The sequence below is a fragment of the Pseudopipra pipra genome, chromosome 11 (assembly GCF_036250125.1).
Source record: "Pseudopipra pipra isolate bDixPip1 chromosome 11, bDixPip1.hap1, whole genome shotgun sequence".
Lineage (NCBI taxonomy): Eukaryota > Metazoa > Chordata > Aves > Passeriformes > Pipridae > Pseudopipra > Pseudopipra pipra.
Window position 1 is genome coordinate 18,949,518 of NC_087559.1, and position 18,992 is coordinate 18,968,509.

The window sequence follows — 18,992 nt, forward strand, 5'->3', positions numbered from 1 at the left end:
AAATCAGTCCAGAAATTTAGGAGAGACACAGAAATGGAAACATAACCATTCTAATCCTCCCTGCTCTGCTTTGGTGACCAAAGCATTCTTCTCGTGGCCTAATGGCCCTGATGGGCCATCACACCTTTCACATCTGTCTGTAAACCTCTCACCACGTAACTGTACAGGGAGTAAGAGGTGAAGTGCCCAGAACACTATCAGAACCGACAAACCCCAGCTTTAGCTGCATTAATATTTGTCTGCCTTCTAATGTTTTTCTGTAAATTAAGAATTTCCAAGTCTGGGACAAATAAATTCAGTTCCTCCCTGACTACAGCTCAAGAATGTGCAATAAAAATGATACATTTCTCTTTTGAGAAAAAAATAAAGCACTAAATACTTTTGGACACAGTCACATCTTGGAGCAGTTGGTTGCCACATTCTGCTCTTTATTCCACAGAAAGAACTGACAATCCCCAGTGAACAATATTGTCTTTCAAACTGAGACCCTCACACAGATCCTTTGCGCAGTTCTGAGCTCAGTTATCACACTGAAGAACAACCATCAGGAAACGACTCCTGACAGAGAAATCCTGCCTTTCTGTCTGATTTCCAGCTTAGGAGTCAGAATCATTCAGGACATCAGCATTTGTTGGATCTAAGCAGCTTAGGAATCACAATCTTTTCCAAGAGGGACATTTCAAGGGACTTTCCACAGCCACCATTTACTGCCGGGATGTCTGGGGGACTATTTCTTAAACAGTTCAGTCACGTACCCTTGCAGTCAAAATGCTGGTCAGTCACATTTCCCCTTCGTTGAATAAATAGTTAAAAATTTGTTTTTTGCAATGTTCACTGGACAATTATCTGCCTTACTGCATAAATATGCAACCAGGCCATTTTCTCATGTTTATTAGATTTATTTTTGATTAAATGTAGAAAGGACCTCTCAAAAAATCCACTTGCATTGTGTCTTTTCCAACAGACGGACACAAGTCCACACACAGCCCCACTACGCTTGTTCCTGCTCCTTGCTGACCCTGTGTTTCATCCAGAAAAAGAATTGAGGCACCTGACTCCATACTGTTTTATAGAAGCAATTTAATATCAAACCATCACTGGGGTGCAGTATCTTCCTAACTGAGGTATCTCTGTTTTGTTATGGATTGACCCTCTCGTATTAAAACATAAAATTAGCCTCTCATGCAAGCTATTCCCTGAGAAAAGGCAGAAAGGACCTGTCCCATGTCACCGAAGTTACTCCACTGACTACCAAAGCAATAACAGGCGTGTCATTTCTCAAGCCAGTTGCACTGCACAAGACCAAACAGAAACTCTCCATAATTCTCAGCTATTGCAAGTTAAAATTAAGTTTAGTTGGGTTTAACAAACTCATTGATAAACCCTGCAGTCTGTGAGTGATTTCTACTTTTTGTTATGGAAAAAAGTTATTTTCAGAAATGAGCATGCCAGTCGTAGGCATGCCCTGTGGAAATGTGGAATGGGTTCATGATTACAAATGCTTGAATAAATGTTGAATAAAACCCATAAAATGAATTTAAATACATGGCAATGTTTGAAAGAGAGGGATGAATAATTCTGATGGAATGAAAAAGTCAATCAGAAATCACATTTAGGGGCACAGATACCCACCGAACTCACATATTGACAATATGGTAGTTCTCATTTCAATGAAATAAAACCAAAATAACAAAAAGGATGATGAAGTATCCTCAAATCTGAGATTTAAGAGTGGTGAAGACCAGGGGCTTGATCTAAAATCTACTGGGGTCAATGAAGCACCAATATTCAGCTTCAGCCTGATTTTGGATCAAGGTCCTATGTCTTTTTTAATGAAGCAAATGGACATATGAGTATGAAAGCCTAAACAGAGAAGAAAAGAATTGAAAGAGCTCACTCTCTACATATTTGTATGCACACACATATACCCACAAAACACAGGCTATAATTTCAGTTTACAATAATTTTATTTATTGCAGCAGAGCTAAAATCTCTTCTTTAGTGAAAAAAAGGGAAAAGGTAAGTGCTGTCTACTACCAAAGATATACAGAATATTGAAATTATGACTATACTGTACATCATCACTACAATTAAAAGAACAAAGCAGAGTATGTAACACAGACTATGAACTAAAACCAGATAATTAAAAAAAATATACAGTTGCTACTATCCCCAGAAGTACTTTCTGAATAGTGGACATGGTGTTCAGATATGAGCTCTTGTAAATGACAAGAATCATTTTTAAAACTGAAAGATTACATGGGTTTGCCAGGTGTGAGGCAAACCATCAAATAAAAACATGCTAAACTTCCCCTGGCTTTCTTTGCCTAAAAAAATCCCACCATCCCTGCTTTGCAGCCTTTAGCTGCATTACTCAGTTAATAAAACTGATCACACGGCAGAGGCTTTGTGGGATATCAGAATTCTCGTCCACTGGGGCTTCTTGTGTTATATTGTTAAGAGAACTTCACAACAACCCCTCCTGCAAGAATTAGGAGCTGTATCTGAGTTACAAACCAATAAAAGAGCATCAGGGACACAGTGTGTTTGAATTACAGAGCTCTGGACAGAATTTAGTAAGGCTTCACTCCATTTCATTCATCAAGGTGGCAGCACAGAACGTTTGAGCACAGAATACACAGAAAGCGGTCATTGCACAGAGACCAGTCTCCTTCCTTTTCTTTCTAAGCCTACTGTATGAAGGGGAAGAAGCAAAGGGGGTAAAAAAAAGAAAGGAAAACTGAGTTACTCCTAGCCCAAGTCACTATTTTTTTTTTAATCAAAAACTTACAATTTTTCCTGTCTTCACTCTCCTTTAAAAGTATCTATAGCAACTGACAGCGGTTTAAATGCTTTCAAACCCTTAACAGAACAAGGGCGAAAAACAAACAGAAATGAAACAGGAACTGGGACAGAGGAGCTATTTAAAATGGTTGAGATTTCAGCACTACTGTTTGTGGAGGTTTTCACTGAGGCATCTTTGCATGCAGAGAGCAAGGGAGGAAATGCAGCGCTTACCTGCTTCGGACAGGTCTCTGAGCGAGCTGCTCAGCGCGCTCCGCTTCAGCCCCTCCCCGCTGGCGTAGCTGTCATCCAGGCAGGCCCTGCTCAGGGTCCCATTCCCAGAGTCCTTCTTCAGGCTGGAGCACTGGGACATGCTGGGACGCACCACCCCCTTCTGCTTCTCCAGCTCAGCTGAAACAGAGACGGTGACTTTGCAATTCGCGTTTATCGATTAAACGCGGGATCGGACAATAGATCATGGAACACCCCGAGCTGGGAGGGACCCTCAGGCATCATCAGTCCATCTCCTGGCCCTGCACAGACATCCCAACAATCCCACCCTGTGCCCCAGAGGATCATCCAAACCTTCCTGGAGCTCTGGCAGCCTTGGGGCTGTGCCCACTGCCCTGGGGAGCCTGGGCAGTGCCCAACCAGCCTCTGGGGGAATTGTTACTTCTGCTCACAAAGGCTGTCATGAGCAACCAGTACACTAAATCCACTGTCATATTTTAAACCAACAGATTATTCAGGATGTTTGAACATCTCCTGTTACTCCTTGATTTATCTTTCATTTTTATATTCGCACCTTCTTTTTCCTTCAAATCTTGCCAAACTCTTAGCAAAATGAAAAATAAGCACAATAAAGACAAAAGTTAGACAAACAAGGAAACTTCATCATTTGAGCTTAAAATGGAAACTGGAAAGAGTCCTCAAGATCTAAATTCCAGTAAGGAGCTTTTCCATGAGTACAGACTTATCATAGAACATGGAAACATCCCAATTTCTGTGTGTGAGCAGGTATTACTGTGAATAAGAGACAGGAGCTTCACTTCTGTACTAACAGATTTATGTTGCAACACACACAGCCTCCTGGAAAAACAGGAGACAAAATTTCGTGTTTAGACACTCATGGAACTTTCAGCAAAATATATCAACTTGTACCACGGCTACCTCATTGAGAAAACAAAAAAATAACAACATGGAAATCAAGAAAAATCCTGTGAAACTTATTTGAAGGGCCATCATTGAGAATTTCAGTGTGATGTAAATTATACCTCAAATTCTTGCTGTAATTTATACTACAATTCACAAATCCACCTCCACCCTGTCCATTGGTATTTACAGTTTGTCCAGGCTAAAATTCCACTCCAGCTACACTGCAGTAAATAGGAGTCAGTGAACTCAGCTGGGCCTTAACATATCATTGGGTTTTTCCTTTCTAGAGTCAGACTTGTGGAAAAAACCCTATTATTTGGAACTTTTAAAGTGTTCTAATGGGTTATACACATACTCAGAATTGCCTTCCTAGGATTAGCCTGACAATGCCCTATTTTATGTACCTTTGTACTTACACTCTATTCTGTGCTTTTCCATTTCCTGAACTTCCGCAATCGACTCCCTCAAATCATCTGTGAACTTCTTCCTGTCCTGAGGGTTCGGGGCATTGAAGTTGATGAGCACTTTGATATCTGCTCCGGGCACGGCTGACGTGAGCCGGATACCGTTGGGATAATCTGGAAGGAAAAGGCAGGGAAAACTAAGCTCTGATTATTCCAATTCCTTTTCTTCTAATAAAAAAAACCTCACCAAAACTCAAGGCTTTTTACTAATATTACCACAGAGGGTACAAAGTCAGAAAAATGAAAGTTTGAAGGCACAGCATCAGAATGAAAATCCCTAAGATACATTGGAACAGCTCAACTGTCAAGATGCTGACTAAATCCTGGAAGATAGTCTTTATCTGTTACCCTTAAGGTACAATGTACAATATAAAAGAAAAATACCAGAAAAGGCAAAAAAATAAGGGGATAATTTTTGTTTCATGGAACAGATCCCATTACCTATCTTACTAAATTGTGGCCGAAGTTTTGCTGAGTAAAAACTACCTGAAGACATCTCAAGTACATCAAACTTGTTCTACTTGTAACATTTGCAGGAAGACAAACACACTAGCAGGGACAGCTTTCAATCTTTCCTATTGAGTTGTGTTCCCTGACAATCCTAGTTTTCTCTTTTTTTAAAGAAAGTTAAAATTCTCTGTGAGATTACATACTGAAGAAGTAAAAGGGTTCGTTTGTTGTTTTTTTCACCCCTCTTTTGACCCATACTATGGGCAACTTCAAAACAAAAGGTAGAGATTTTTTAGCAGACTGTCTTTGCTTCTTTTCTAGCTGCACATCTGAGAATGCAAATTTTAACAGCTGGTCAAAAATATCTCCTGGCTGAGACAGAAGGTTCATTTACAGGAGGATATTTATAAAGAAGATAAATTCTGCTCTGGAAAACAGAACCAGTCTTTGCTTGAAGCACAGACCTGTAGAAATGGGGTGTCAGAAAACCTCAAAATGAGAATTTTAACTCACAGTGTTTTCTTTTCCTCAGCTGCTTTACCTTCTTGGTTTGCTACAGCTCTCAAATATTTACTTAAGTATTGAAGCCGAAGTTCAAGGGCTCCCAGGCACTAAAACTCATTCCCTCAAGAGCCAGCAGATGATGTAAGGCAGCTTCCCTCCCCTCAAAGCCATCAGGTTTCAACAAGATTCAGCTATTGGGAGACAAGTGCAAATGCTGCCCTTTTTTAGAAGAATACTTCCAAATTTTTATTCCAGATTTAATTTTAGAAGAATATCTTCCAAATCAGAGCTGCAACTGAAAGTGAAGCAAGTCCATTCACCATTCTAAGAGGAAAACAGTGCAAGTACCACAAGGCTCAAAGGGTCCAGAGGGAAGGAGGAGTCTGGGGTTCTGTGGGGTCTGCTCTCAGTACCGTGCACAGAAGAAGAGACAAAGGAGGCTGGTGCTGGGCGGGCTCACAGGAGGGGAGCATGGAATCCCTCAGGCAGTGCTGGGAATACTGACATGGATATGCAGCAAACAGCTCTACAGAAATGCACCACTTAAGGGGAAAAACCAAAAATGCTTACGAAACCAAACAAGGAAACGTGAAGTCACGTGGGCTGCCCCACATATGAACCAAGAAGGATTTTCCACATACTAAAGAAACACGTATATTTTATTCCCACAGATACTTCTCCACACTGTATTGATTAAGCATCAGGAGACACATCAGTATTCACTGGTTTCAGACACACTCTCTCTGCAGTGACCTGCTCCCCCTTTATATTTTGTTACTGACTGACCGAAAATGTAAAAGTTTTTCTAGAGATACATGACATTATTCTCCCTTTTGGAGCTCAGGATCCTGACTTCTATCATTAAAAGTCAATTCTTCTATTACCAAAGCCAATCATGTTGTTCAACCTCACCAGCAGCCAAAGCAATATTTTTGTTGCTTCTGCTTTAGCAACACTAATTTTGTTCACTTGAGAGCAGCTGATTCTGACAGCTGCTACACAGGGATTTACTGACTGGTGGCCAAAAGAGCCCAAAGCTTGCTGGGGACAGGGGTAACCAAGAATATGAATTTTACAAAGCAAATGAGAAAAATACTTCTCTTTCCAAACTGGAAAATACTGCATTCCACCTGACAGACACCCATACTAGAAGTACAATCTGTTCACTGAGTCATTGTACTGAGCTCAACTTAGAAGCCCAACTATGTCTATTAAAGTGTCTCAGTTAAAATGCCTCCAGTTCCCCGGGGGAAATCCAACCCTTTGCTTCTTGTTTCACTGTATATGTTTTTAAGTTTATTTGAATAGTGTTTCTACTTAGTATGCTTATGAGATATATCTTTTTCAATATTTTATTTAATTTGACATCAGAGGAGATATATATTCTTCTATTTTCAGTAAATCTAGGATAGATATATTTGCCCTTCCTCCCCAAACTGAATTTTATATTATATAATGTGTGCACAAAAGAGAGAATGAATGTGTAAGCATACTCTGCTCTGCTGTTGGTACTGATGCTGCCTTTTGGCTTAAAAGCAGGACTTTAGCAAACTATTTGGGGTTTTTTGTTGGGTTTTTGTCTGCTAAGACTAAGTTTGAGAAGCATGAAACATAAAAGGAATACTGGATTGATGCAGATTGCAACAGACATAAACAAAAGGTGTCACAAAATACAAGCTTGAATCCAAACTCTCTGCTTTGTATTTATATCTGAGTGAGCATATATTACTTGGGCACAGTTAAAACATAAATCAGGAAAATAAATTAAACAGTGTTTTGAATTGCACACATCACTATAGGAGTAATTATTTATTATCATTCACTTGCAGCTGCCTCAGCAAGAGACGGGTTTGTTTTTTGACAAACATTTTATTCTTTACCAGTATTCACAAACAACACATTTGGGAAGATTTGGCTTCTGACTACAACCAAAAACCAGCAGTCTTGTTGTTTCATATGCTGAGAGCATCTTCTTTTAAACTTTAGGGCTAAGTTAAATTCAAAGCAATTTTATTCCAAAATCCAGAGCCAAGTCCTGTCCACCTCTTTTGCTCAAACATTATTTTATTTTATTTTATTAATTTTTATTTTATTTTTAAGCAAAAGGCTCATTTAAAAAGCCAGGAAATACTTACACTGGTTCTCAAAGAGAAGGACTTGCATTCCATAGAGAGAAAACGACTGTCGAAAACTGTATGTAACCGAGTTCTTCTTCTTCTGAAAAATCTTGGTCACCTGAAAGTTACCAAAGAAACAAAATTAAATACCCCTTTTACCATGTATGCTTGTGGAAAATTATTGTTCTTAGGAATTAGAATAAGAGAAAACACTTCATTCAAAAGAAAGCTATAACCTGTCAGAGAATATGTTAATTGTAATTCTTTTTTTTTTAAATGCAACTGCCGTATTTAAGCTAACTCTGCAGCACCATATCTCTTAAGCAGAAGAGTTAATATTTTATCCAGAAACAAAGCCTTTGTGTCCTCCATTCTCCAGAAATCTGACTTTTTGAAATTCCAAAAAGACAAAACCCTCTACATCCTTACTGTGCACTGCACATGCTATCAAAAAGAAGTTTAAATTATCCTTCAAAAAGCAGCTGCTACCACACTTTCCTTCACCCTTTGTTCTTACATCTGACTCCAGGCAGGACCTCCCCACACCAGGTTAATTCTCAGCCCTCCTCAGCCAGTGATGTCCTGCTTTCCCTCTGCCTTTTACAGCCCCTGACACAGGAAAAGTCCCACCAAGTCTGTGGAAACCTTGACTTTTTGCTACAACAGAAGTAACATTCTACTGCTGACCATCAGTGCTGGGGTTCTCCTAAAGGGTGAGTGCAACTGCTCTTTCTCTTTACAAAGAGGTTTATTTTTACTAGTTCTTTCTAATTTTAACTTTTGGTGATGGCATTTTACTGGAACTGACAAATTTGGTTTGTATTACTCCCCAAACAGTTTGATAAAACAATTGACATCTGAGTAAGTAATAAAAAAAGACAGAAAACTTGCAGCCCAAAGACAGCAATGTTCCATCAGTTCCCACTCAAGCTCACATTTACAACCAGGAGGATCTACTCATAACCAAAAGGATTCATTTCTGTATTTATTTCCTGGATTTAAGGTCTGAAGGTTTGTAAAAATGACACACAATAAAACCATGAGGGTGAAGCCTGTCTTTTTTGTAACAAAATATTAAACACTTAGTTTAGCTCTCAGTTCTCAGGTACGTTCCAAAGAGAGGGCAACAAATTTTCCTATTTTTAAGAGTAAATCAACCAAATAATTTCAAGCTGTCACTAGTTTTGTATGTCTGTTTTTCAGAAGACTAGGTCAAGTTAAAGTCTGCGAGGATAAGTGCACGCTAAAAAGTAAAGTCAACTGTAAAATCTATTTCAGCATTTCCTCTTCCTATTTCAAGGCATAAACAGATCTGTTGACAGAACATCTGGGGAATACAAAGTAGTATGTAATTTTGTTGTTCCACAAACACCTTGAATTCTTAATTCACAGAATAAAGACTGTCTCTGTTTATCCATCAGGGAAATGGGTAACCTGGAGGTGATTTTTTTTTCTCTGTAGTAAAAGCTATTGCATCCAATCCCTCCTTACAAAAGAGCACAGCAATCAGTAAAAGGCTTCAGTTTAAAAGCAAATTATACAGAATTAAGAAAATGAAGATATAAATCTGTTAATCATCCCAAGATTTCTGGAGTGCAGAGTAACAGATAATAGATACTTATTTTTAGGAATGCTCCTGTATTTAACTGGAGATAGGATTTCCAAATACCTCACTCTAAGTCTGCCTGCCTGGAAATACATACCACAAGAAGATCATTAAATAAAAATATTTCTCGCTGGTGCAATCCAAGCTTCTGAGGCTTATTGGGATCTGGAACTTCAAAGAGCCTACAGTAGCAAACAAGCCTCCTGTGGGGTAGGGAGAGCACCTGGGATAACACAAAAGTCCATGGTTAATATAACAACATTTAGCTCTTTCATACACAGAATTTTTTTTTTTTAATACTTCAAATATTTCTACCTCTAAGCCCATTAGATTTTTCCATCAAAGGACCAACAACAGGAACATAAAGATTTATACACATGGCATCCAAACTTCATCAAACTTCTATCAAATACTCTCTATCAGCTTTTATTCCTGCATGTGGATGCCAATGGAAGTTCTATGGGAGAGAGTTTTACTTTGTGAAATGATAAAATCTTAATAATCTTAATACTTTGAGATTAAGTGGGAGCTCAGAGCAAAGGGTTTTGCTTCCACAAGCAGTTTTACACATCTTTGTCGGAAGAAAGGATGCAAAGCAAATTTAGCTTTTGGGAGCTACTTTTTGTCAGCCACTGAGTTAATTCAATTTGGTCGTTCCCCAGTACCAAGGAAATGGTGACCTCAGGACAAAGTAAATGCAGTTTCAGGCTGTTTGATTTTCTCATGCCAGTAAGCAAATCAAGACTGATTTTCCATTTCCTTACTGGAAATATCTGCTGAGGTATCTCCAAAGCTGCTGCTGTCAACCTAGTCAGACTTTATTTCCTTCAAGTGTACATGACGAGATGTCACTAACAATACCAAAAGAAATCCATAAAATGGTGCATTATAAGAGTAGTTTTAGGTTTATTACTGAATATACCTGTAACTTTAATCTGGAATCAGTATTTTCTACATTCAGAAGCAAACCTTAAAATCAACTGGCAGTATCTTTCCAGAGCATCATTCAATTCTCAAATGGACCAGGAAGAATAAACACACCAGGGCCCAGGTGCAAAGGTGAGGTGCAACTGTGATTGTTACCTATTGGTTTATTCTTCACTGTGTGTCTAATTTCTACAGTGATAACAGCATTTGAAATCAATAAAAAGTGTACTAAAAAGGTCTAGAAAACTCTTGGTAATAAATTAAGCAGCCTTTGGGAAATATCTTTGTACTTTGGAGAGTTATTACTACAACACCAGGAAAATTCTGCTTGAAAGAACACTATTGATTTCAAATTTTAAAATGCAAAAGAATGCTTTACTGTCAGTTTAAGAAAATGCTGCCAGTTACAATGATTATAAATTTTGAAGAAGTATGAGAGAAATACCTACACAACCAAGTCCATGGTGCAGAGATCCAATCTACAGTAGAAAGACATATACAAGTTCATTACACTTCAGAGAAACACAGAACTGTATCATAGCAATAAATACATCACGGTCTGACTATGACTAAATGCCTATAAAGTAAAAACAAATGTATCTATCAATAAAGATTGTTGCCTGTTTCCCAAATTTTCTTGCACACAGTTAAAAAGTTTCCCAACAGAAGAATCCTTGAACACAGGACTCCATCCAGGGCATTGTTTTCTTAATCCCATTTAATTTACAAGGTCGGGATCAGTTTTAGGATTTGAATTGCCACATGTCTGAATAAAAAAGGAACCATGGAAAAAAACATCTCCCAAAGAAGCCTATATATAAACCCAAATCCCCAAACAATTACAGAAGAGAAGTTTCATATGAAAGCATAAGTGACTGTCAAATACTGACTTCAGAATATTTATTTCCCTTCTTCTCAAAATCAGTTAAAAGCTTTTATTAAGGAAATTTTGCTTTCTTTTCTCTGCTTCTTCAGAGATCTCCTTAGTATGTCCTTCACTGGGATACAGACCTAAATTAGTTTTTTTGGTGGTCCCTCATTCCCTTCCCCCAACCCTTCTGTTGAGGTTTGTCTGAGAAGAGATTACAATTCAAAGCTCTTTAAAAGTAATAGGGAGACTCTTGAGATCCACGTTCTTTCTCTTAATCACAAATGCCCCAACCCATCAGACCGTGCTGCAGTGAAGTTACCCAGAGCTGATAAAAACGGATGTAGGACTTCAAAAACAGGCAGGTCTGGTCTTCTGGGTTTTTTTTGTTTTGTTTTGTTTGTTTGTTTTTGGTTTTTTGTTTTGTTTTGGTTTTGATTTGTTTGTTTATTTTTGTGTGGTTTTGTTTTGTTTTTTTTGGTTTTTTGCTTTGTTCTGGGCTGCCTTTGTGACTGCTAACATGGGATTTGAACTCAGGAGGGCTGATCATCCACTGGCCCTCTCCACATTAGATACTGGTAAAATATGGGTAAAATATTGGTTTTAATACCTCTGTGTTCACTCAGCTCCTAAACTGAAGGTAAAATGCTGTGGCCTTTCTTTTCTCTCCCTTTTTCCAACAGATGCTTTGAAGATTTTTTTATATAGCAAAGTATTTCAGGATTTTTTTCACAACAAAGAAAGAGGTATCTCTGGATGCTCAAACCCAGCATTAGAATCCCTGGGACCTGATTTCCAGATATGTTCTGAGACAAAATGATTCCATCTCCCCTTACAAATCCCAGGTCATGGGAGCTGTTGAGCTGAGGAAGAGGCTGATGTGAACAGAAGTTCTCTGTTACTCTTGTAAATTATGGAGGCATAAATGACAGTGTAAATTTTGAGATATGATTCTCTACAGCATCACATTAACAAAACACTTCAATTCTCTTGCAATAAACAAGAGAACTGCCTAAAATGCAGATATGTCAGTGTAATTTCAGACTTGTAAAGCTCCACATAAAGAATTTAAGACTCCTTACATCATCACCCATGAATACCAGACTGCGACAAGAAAATCCATGTGCACTGTGAACGCCCCAGAATTTAAGTCAACCTTAGAGCAAATCATTATTTGGACAGTTTGCCACTTAGCAACCAATTTATCTTCTAAGCAACCCCCTCCTGTGCTGTTCTATGCTGTGCACTGCCCTCCATGCCCTTGGATTTGAACTGCCACATGTTGGAATAAGAACAGAACCAGGCTTCCCCCAGAAGCCCAGATATAAACCTAAACCCCCAAAGCAGCTGACCTGCCAGGCACAGGGAACTCACCGGTTTCTTCCCCACGATGAGTTTCTCCACCTTCTGCACCTGGGACACGTGATCCTCGTTGGTTTTCAGCTCCCGCTTGCGGATGCGCTCGTAGATCCCGATGAGCATCTCCCGAGGGATGTCCTCCCCGTCATCCACACCTGCAGGGCCAACACCCCGTCACAGCCCGGCCCTCAGGGCTCACAGACACCGCTCCCAGCAAGGAGAGGCTAAAAACGGGAGCACTTGGCTGTTCCCTGCTCAGTGATGCCACTGCTGCCTGACTGCCCGGGTGTTTTACAGCTCCCAGTGCCTGTTAGCCAACACCTCCTCCGTGTCCTCGTCCTCCCCCACCGAGGCAGCAGAAGTGATGCTACTCATTCTTCAAACACTGATTTTTGTCCAAAAGCATCGAGACATTGATGGAAATTACACAGGCTGGAATTTTTGTTTTAAAATTCAAAGCTAAAACTAAACCATTAAGAGGTTAATTTCTATGCTTTTTTTTTTTCTTTCAAGTTTCCTCTGCTTGGTATCAAAGCTCCAATGAATTAAATTACTCTACAGACGCTAAAACCTCCATATGACCTCCTCCTAGGAATATACCCCACTGGGAGGAAGCAGAAGAACTGTTCCATTTTGCCTCTGTCTCAATATTACTCGGCGCTGTTCAGAAAATAATTTCCTATGTGAGAACCTTATGAACAACCAGTAAAATTAATTTAACCAATATTTCTTGTAAGATTTCCAAAAGAACTAATTTACTCTGGAAAAACAGATCAAGCAAATAGCCCAGATACCAGGTTATTGTTTAGCACTGTGTGGTTATCGCTGGCATGTCATCCTAACAAACGCCACGCAGCCCTGAATGCTCCATCCTGAATTTTTAATAGCAGTGCAAGGAGTCCAATTTCACTAAGTGACTTAAAGCTGCATTTCCCGGGGACAGGGAGATGCATGTCTATTTTGTAAACAGGTTTTAAAGCAATAAACTCTTATCTCCCATTCAGAATATTTTGTCACCCAGCGGAACAACTGCTCACATAAAAAACACTGCGATAAAATACAGTTTCTTTGCAGAAAGAAGGAAGCAAAACCACCTCTGTTTTGTTCCACACCACCAGGCCTCCCACAGACCACCTTTGTGGTGCAGTGATTTAAAGTTACAGGCAGGGGAACCTGTCACAAAAACACCTGCAAGAATAAAAAATTGCTGGTATTCATGCTGGGGATCAGAGAGAATGTACTGAATAAAACACAACTCATGTAACTGCACTGTTATGCCAAGAGATGAATATCAGGCCTTTCTGAATATCTGTGGACTTCATGATAAAATCTCAGCACTGACTTCAACTTTGCTAAGCTGAAACATCTGCTGAGCACAGGCTATTCATTGCTGCCTTGTATAAATCTCAGGGAATAAAAGCACCAAACACGACTTGCATTCTCAAGATCTGAAATTCCAGAACACCACAAGTATTTTGTTTTCACTTGTGCTAAAATGAAAGTGCCACATGCACACATGAATACAAACTGCCCTGCACCTGAGGTGTGCCTATACAGAGATATTCATCTTTATATATGAAGCAACTTGGTTCTTTTTTTCTGCCATTCAGCCCACTTTCAGCTCTACTCAGTGACTCCTTCCTGTTAGAAAGAGCTGAGCTGATACTTCACAAAAAATTCTTTCACCACAAAGAACCAGGATAGAAAGATCTGAGATACAGATTTGAAAAAATACCTGTATTTTTCTGGCAATCTAACTGCAAGCTTAGGTGGGCCATAGCCTGGCAGATGATGTCTTGATCAGAAAATACACCAATGAAGAAATCAAAATGAAATTTCTGGGCTATTTACACCTTTCAGGAAGATCTTGAAGGTGGGATTTTGTTTTTACTTGGTGAGAATTTAAATATCTGATTTATTTCCAAAAGTTCTCATCAGGGCAGAGTGATTTCTGTTCCTCAATACATATATATATATATAAAAAATATATATACATATCTGTATAGACATATGCATACATACACACACACACACACATATATATATATGTATGTGGGAATAAAAGGACCCGACAATACATCCACTCAAAAAAGACATGATAAAAATGACAAAATACTACATAATTAATTCTGTTTTCACTATTCCAGAAATAATTAAAGCCTGTAAAAATGGCAGCAGTTTCAAGTCAGGTCAAATCAGCATCAAGTGCCCTGTATTTTGCCTTTTCCCCAGACAACAGTGGTGTCCCTCCAATGACAGTTACAGGGAAAAGCTTTTCAGACCTTCCCTGTCAGAGTTTTCTCACCCCTCAGGTTCTTGACAAAGTCCTCCAGCTTCATTTTGCGCTCTGGTTTCACGTTTGGGCTGTACATGTCTGTGTTGAGCAGGATGATGGCAAAGGCCAGGATGAAGATGGTGTCGGGATTGCGGAACTGTCTCACCACCCCTGGGTTGCAGATACAGTATCTCTGGCTGGAAAAAAGCACGGAGTGGAAGCTGTCAGAGCCAGGAATTACTTCTCTAATTCCACCAAATAAACCAACTGCTGCATTCCAGAGGCTGAGCAAGCTATTACTGGTGTTCCATACATATATTTAGCTTTCCATCCACAAACTTTCATGAGCCAATTCTTGAATGTGGAAGGCTTTTGTTTTCTACTACCACTGTCATTTCACCTCTTAGTACACATTCTGAGCTACAGTAACTTCAGGATTTCATTTTTCTCAGTGACTAATGCCCTGACAGCAGGTAAGAACACAGCATTGATTCTGGCTTACTGCCACAGGGTGATTTCCATCTTATCCTGCCTGGGATAAAGTACACCTGTGTTAAACACTGACAAGTTACCGCTCTGTTTTCCACTGTTGTTGAAGTGCTTAATGAAAAGTTGGGAGCATATATACTCTAAAATGTAAATGGGCTCATAATTCCACTCATATAAAGTACTATATCCAAACAGATTGTTAGAGACATTCAAAAATCCCTGGATATCTTTTCAACTGGTGCCAGAAAGAACTTCTAATAGAGGAACCTTGTTCTGTTAATAGAGATGCCATTTATGAAGAGCACCAGTAAAGGAAAGCTCCTATTTCACACTTAGCAAAAGCCCCGCAAACAACATTTATTTGAAACTGTTGGTAGCTCAAGAGGACACTGCAAATAAGCAGGGAAATAACTTGGATCTGCTCAACCTGCCCAGTTCTCCAGCTGGCCTGTCAGACAGCAGCAGTTTCTGGTGGCTGAGGGACTGACTCTTACTGACTCTTTCAGTCTCTTACCTGAAAGCTTCAATGAGCCGTTCCACCTTCTGGGCTTCTCCCTGGACACGGATATGAGCCTGAAATTTCCTGAGTGCTTCATCCAGTTCCATGGTTGAGAAGTCCATCTCATCCACCACACAGCTAGGAGAGAAACACATTCCATTGTGCCTCTTCGTTTCTAACAGCACAGACCAAAGGGAAGAGTTCAAAACAAAAAACCTTTCGATTTTCCATCTCACAGAGATTCATGGAATTGCCCTTTAAACTGTCAGCAGCAACGGCAGTAATTGTAGGTAACTGTGAAGGAAGGCTGCAAATAAGGGATCAATGAGAATGTGTGAGCAGAACCTTCTTCTTTTTTAACAGAAGAGCTGCTGGAATGACAAATGTCTGACCAATTTAAGGGATGTACCACTGCCAACAATAATTATTAGTTTCGTACTTCCAGGCCAATCAACCATCACAATGCCTACAACAATAATAAATAGTTTATATCATATCTCAAACAGCCTGCAGCAGGCACAACACTCTGCACCAAATGGCACTGTGTCTGGGAACGTTCTTACATGCAGAGAAAAAAAATAACCCTGTTTGGATACTCTCTTATTATCACTGTAATTCTCATGTCTCCATCATTTGCCATGTCTTTCAGTTAACACTCATGGAGAAATAATTACTTTCTTGCTCAGAAAATACAGTGCTGACAAAAAATAAAAAAAGGAAGTATTTTAATTTAATCAACAATGTGAATTATGTCATTCTAATACTTTGTTTAAAGACTGCTTTAAAATCAGAAGGTTATAAATTTCCTTTCTTTAAACTTACCTTTTAGTCTTTAAATAACCAGACATGAATTACTGTACTGCAGAAACCAGTGAAAGCACAATCCACTTTTAAAAGCTTTTTCTTAAATGTATAGGTTTACAATGACAAATGAGAATAGATCATACTTTTCTTCCAGTAAAACTGTAGCTAACATAAATTAATAACCAAATAATTTATTCCCCTTGCCTGGAATATTTCTCCCTTTATGCAGAAGACTTTAGGCTTTCCAATCCACACCTAACCCCCCTCATCAGTTCTGCAATAATGCCCTCAGTCTTCCCACCTCTTCCAAGTTCTGTAACACCAAAACCCTTTTCTCCTTCAAAGGTGTAAAGCACATGTGCAGCCCAACTGGAGTCAAAATGAACTAATTAATGCAATTAAGGACCTCCAGAAACATGCTGGCCAACAACAGAATGGGAGGGGTCTCAAAAGGTTTTACATGAACTATGGAGACAGCAGATAAATCACTCTTCTGCACCACTAGCAGGCAGCAGCTCCAGCAGGCCCAGAATTCAGCTCTTGGTCAAAAATTTAGGCTGTTCTCATGAATATTTTCTAAGCTCAAGGTATCTAATAGCTAAAATACCCAAATTTGCTGGATCTGGGAAACTTGAACACAAATCAAAGCAAGTGATCTGAAAATAAATTGTGTAACAGAAAAAGGATCATCTTTTAAAGTATCTTTCCTATGTACCCACAGGGAGCTGTATCAGTTTGACAAAATCTACCTTCAATCTGTAAATATGATTTTTAGGATGAAACGCTATTTTATTGTCTTTTTTTAAAGAGAAAATACCCTGTTCCCATTTGCAGGCAAGCTTCAGAGCACTATGCAGAGAACTGCTTACAGGGAGCTCCTCACCCCAAAGCCTGGCTGGAACAGCTCAGAACACATTCATTCCAATAAAAGGATTGCTGGGGGGTTGGAGGCAGGTGATCCTGACCTTGTTCTTAACAATTCACCTCCTCACAGACAGACACACACCTCTGCTTAGGTCTGCCTGAGGTGCTGAGGGCAGGGGATTTGTTCAGGACCACAAAATGCATCGTGGAATCACAGAGCGCTTTGGCTTGGAAGGGACCTTAAAGATCAGCCAAGATTAGAATCCGTCTCGTCCTGAACCTGTACTGTTCCCTTTAACAAAAAATTAAAAATACACACTTCCTGGAGAGTCTTCCCCCTAGTCTGACTCGTAATTGCAAAATGCAGAAGATCACTGTGAGTGGCCAGCAGTGACTCATGCTGAACAGGGACTGCATCCGAGCCAGCCACATTCCATGACTCTGCAGCCTCAGCCTGGCTCCAGGCTTTGCTCTGGAGGTGCTTCCCTTGCTTTCTGCTGGGGCTTGGACTGTAAGAAGGCAGTTTTTAATAAGGCACAGGAAAGAGAGAGAGAAGACCTCTAGAAAAAGTCTCTGCATCTGTAGCCCAAGGCAGATTTCACTACAGCTTTCATTACACTGTCAAATAAAACAGTTATTTAAAAAATGGTGGTGAGCATTTTCTCTAGGCTTCCTTAATGGGAAAGATGTGATTTTTGCTTTAATTCTCAGCAGTTTTGTTAGGCATCTAGCTAAAATTTTATACAATATCTTGAAATAAAAATGGACTAAGATGTATTCATATTTACAGGCCAGTATGTCAGATACAAAAAAAAAAAGCCCCAAAGAACACGTTTTAAATTTATACCCTCCTAAAATAAAGCAACTTTGGTCTACTCTCTATATAAGGTTTAGATATTTATGACCAAGCTGCTAAAAGTCTGATTTTCTGCTTTGCATTTCTTTTGGTTTTTAAAACAGTTTTTGTTAATCTAATCTTTTGGAAAATAACAGTTTGTATAGATCTTGTCAGCACGTGCCTGCACAGGCAGAAATCCCTCCTTATCTAACATCTGAGCCATTTGGCCATAATAACCATTTTCAAGTTCTGCTACTGATTAAGCCTTATGTTGCCTACAATATTATTGTGTTTCATTCACTAAATTATCAGAGTCTGAGGAAGAAAAAAACCTTTGAAATTACACACTCTAAGGCCTATGAAATTAAAACATAAATTTAGAGTAAATGCACGTGGCCTTGTGAGTATCTTGCTGGATCAATAACAAAACCAGTGCCTTAACTGGAAAGCAAAGAAATAAATATTGGCTCACATGCATCTTTTCTTACCCTTTGGAGTGTGGTTTCCCCTCCTTCAGAACAAGACCCAGAGAGAAGCACAAGACACCCCGAGACCATTGCCTGGAGCTTGGTGAAGGCCTGTGCTGACTGCTGAGCACCAGGACACTGCCCCCTCCTCCCCACAAATACTCACTCCAGCACATCCCAGCTGAACATTCCCACCTCCTCCCCACACAAATACTCACTCCAGCACATCCCTGTTGAACATTCCCACCTCCTCCCCACACAAATACTCACTCCAGCACATCCCTGTTGAACATTCCCACCTCCTCCCCACACAAATACTCACTCCAGCACATCCCAGCTGAACATTCCCACCTCCTCCCCACACAAATACTCACTCCAGCTCATCCCAATTGAACATTCCCACCTCCTCTCCACACACATACTCACTCCAGCTCATCCCAATTGAACATTCCCACCTCCTCCCCACACAAATACTCACTCCAGCTCATCCCAATTGAACATTCCCACCTCCTCTCCACACAA

The 18,992-nt window shown here is 39.6% G+C and overlaps 1 protein-coding gene across 15 annotated transcripts in view; it reads right to left on the bottom strand.

Moving 5' to 3' along the window:
- The window catches only part of IQSEC1 (IQ motif and Sec7 domain ArfGEF 1), a 334,245-nt gene that overhangs the window by 9,908 nt on the left and 305,345 nt on the right, over window positions 1-18,992 (bottom strand). For all 15 annotated transcript variants that reach the window (XM_064668004.1, XM_064668005.1, XM_064667999.1 and 12 more), the window contains 8 exons: window positions 15,513-15,635; window positions 14,540-14,706; window positions 12,250-12,389; window positions 10,457-10,486; window positions 9,178-9,303; window positions 7,493-7,592; window positions 4,356-4,517; window positions 3,019-3,195 (listed from right to left, as the gene is read on the bottom strand). In XM_064668004.1, the coding sequence (XP_064524074.1) occupies window positions 3,019-3,195; window positions 4,356-4,517; window positions 7,493-7,592; window positions 9,178-9,303; window positions 10,457-10,486; window positions 12,250-12,389; window positions 14,540-14,706; window positions 15,513-15,635 (1,025 nt within the window). The remainder of the gene's footprint in view (window positions 1-3,018; window positions 3,196-4,355; window positions 4,518-7,492; window positions 7,593-9,177; window positions 9,304-10,456; window positions 10,487-12,249; window positions 12,390-14,539; window positions 14,707-15,512; window positions 15,636-18,992) is intronic.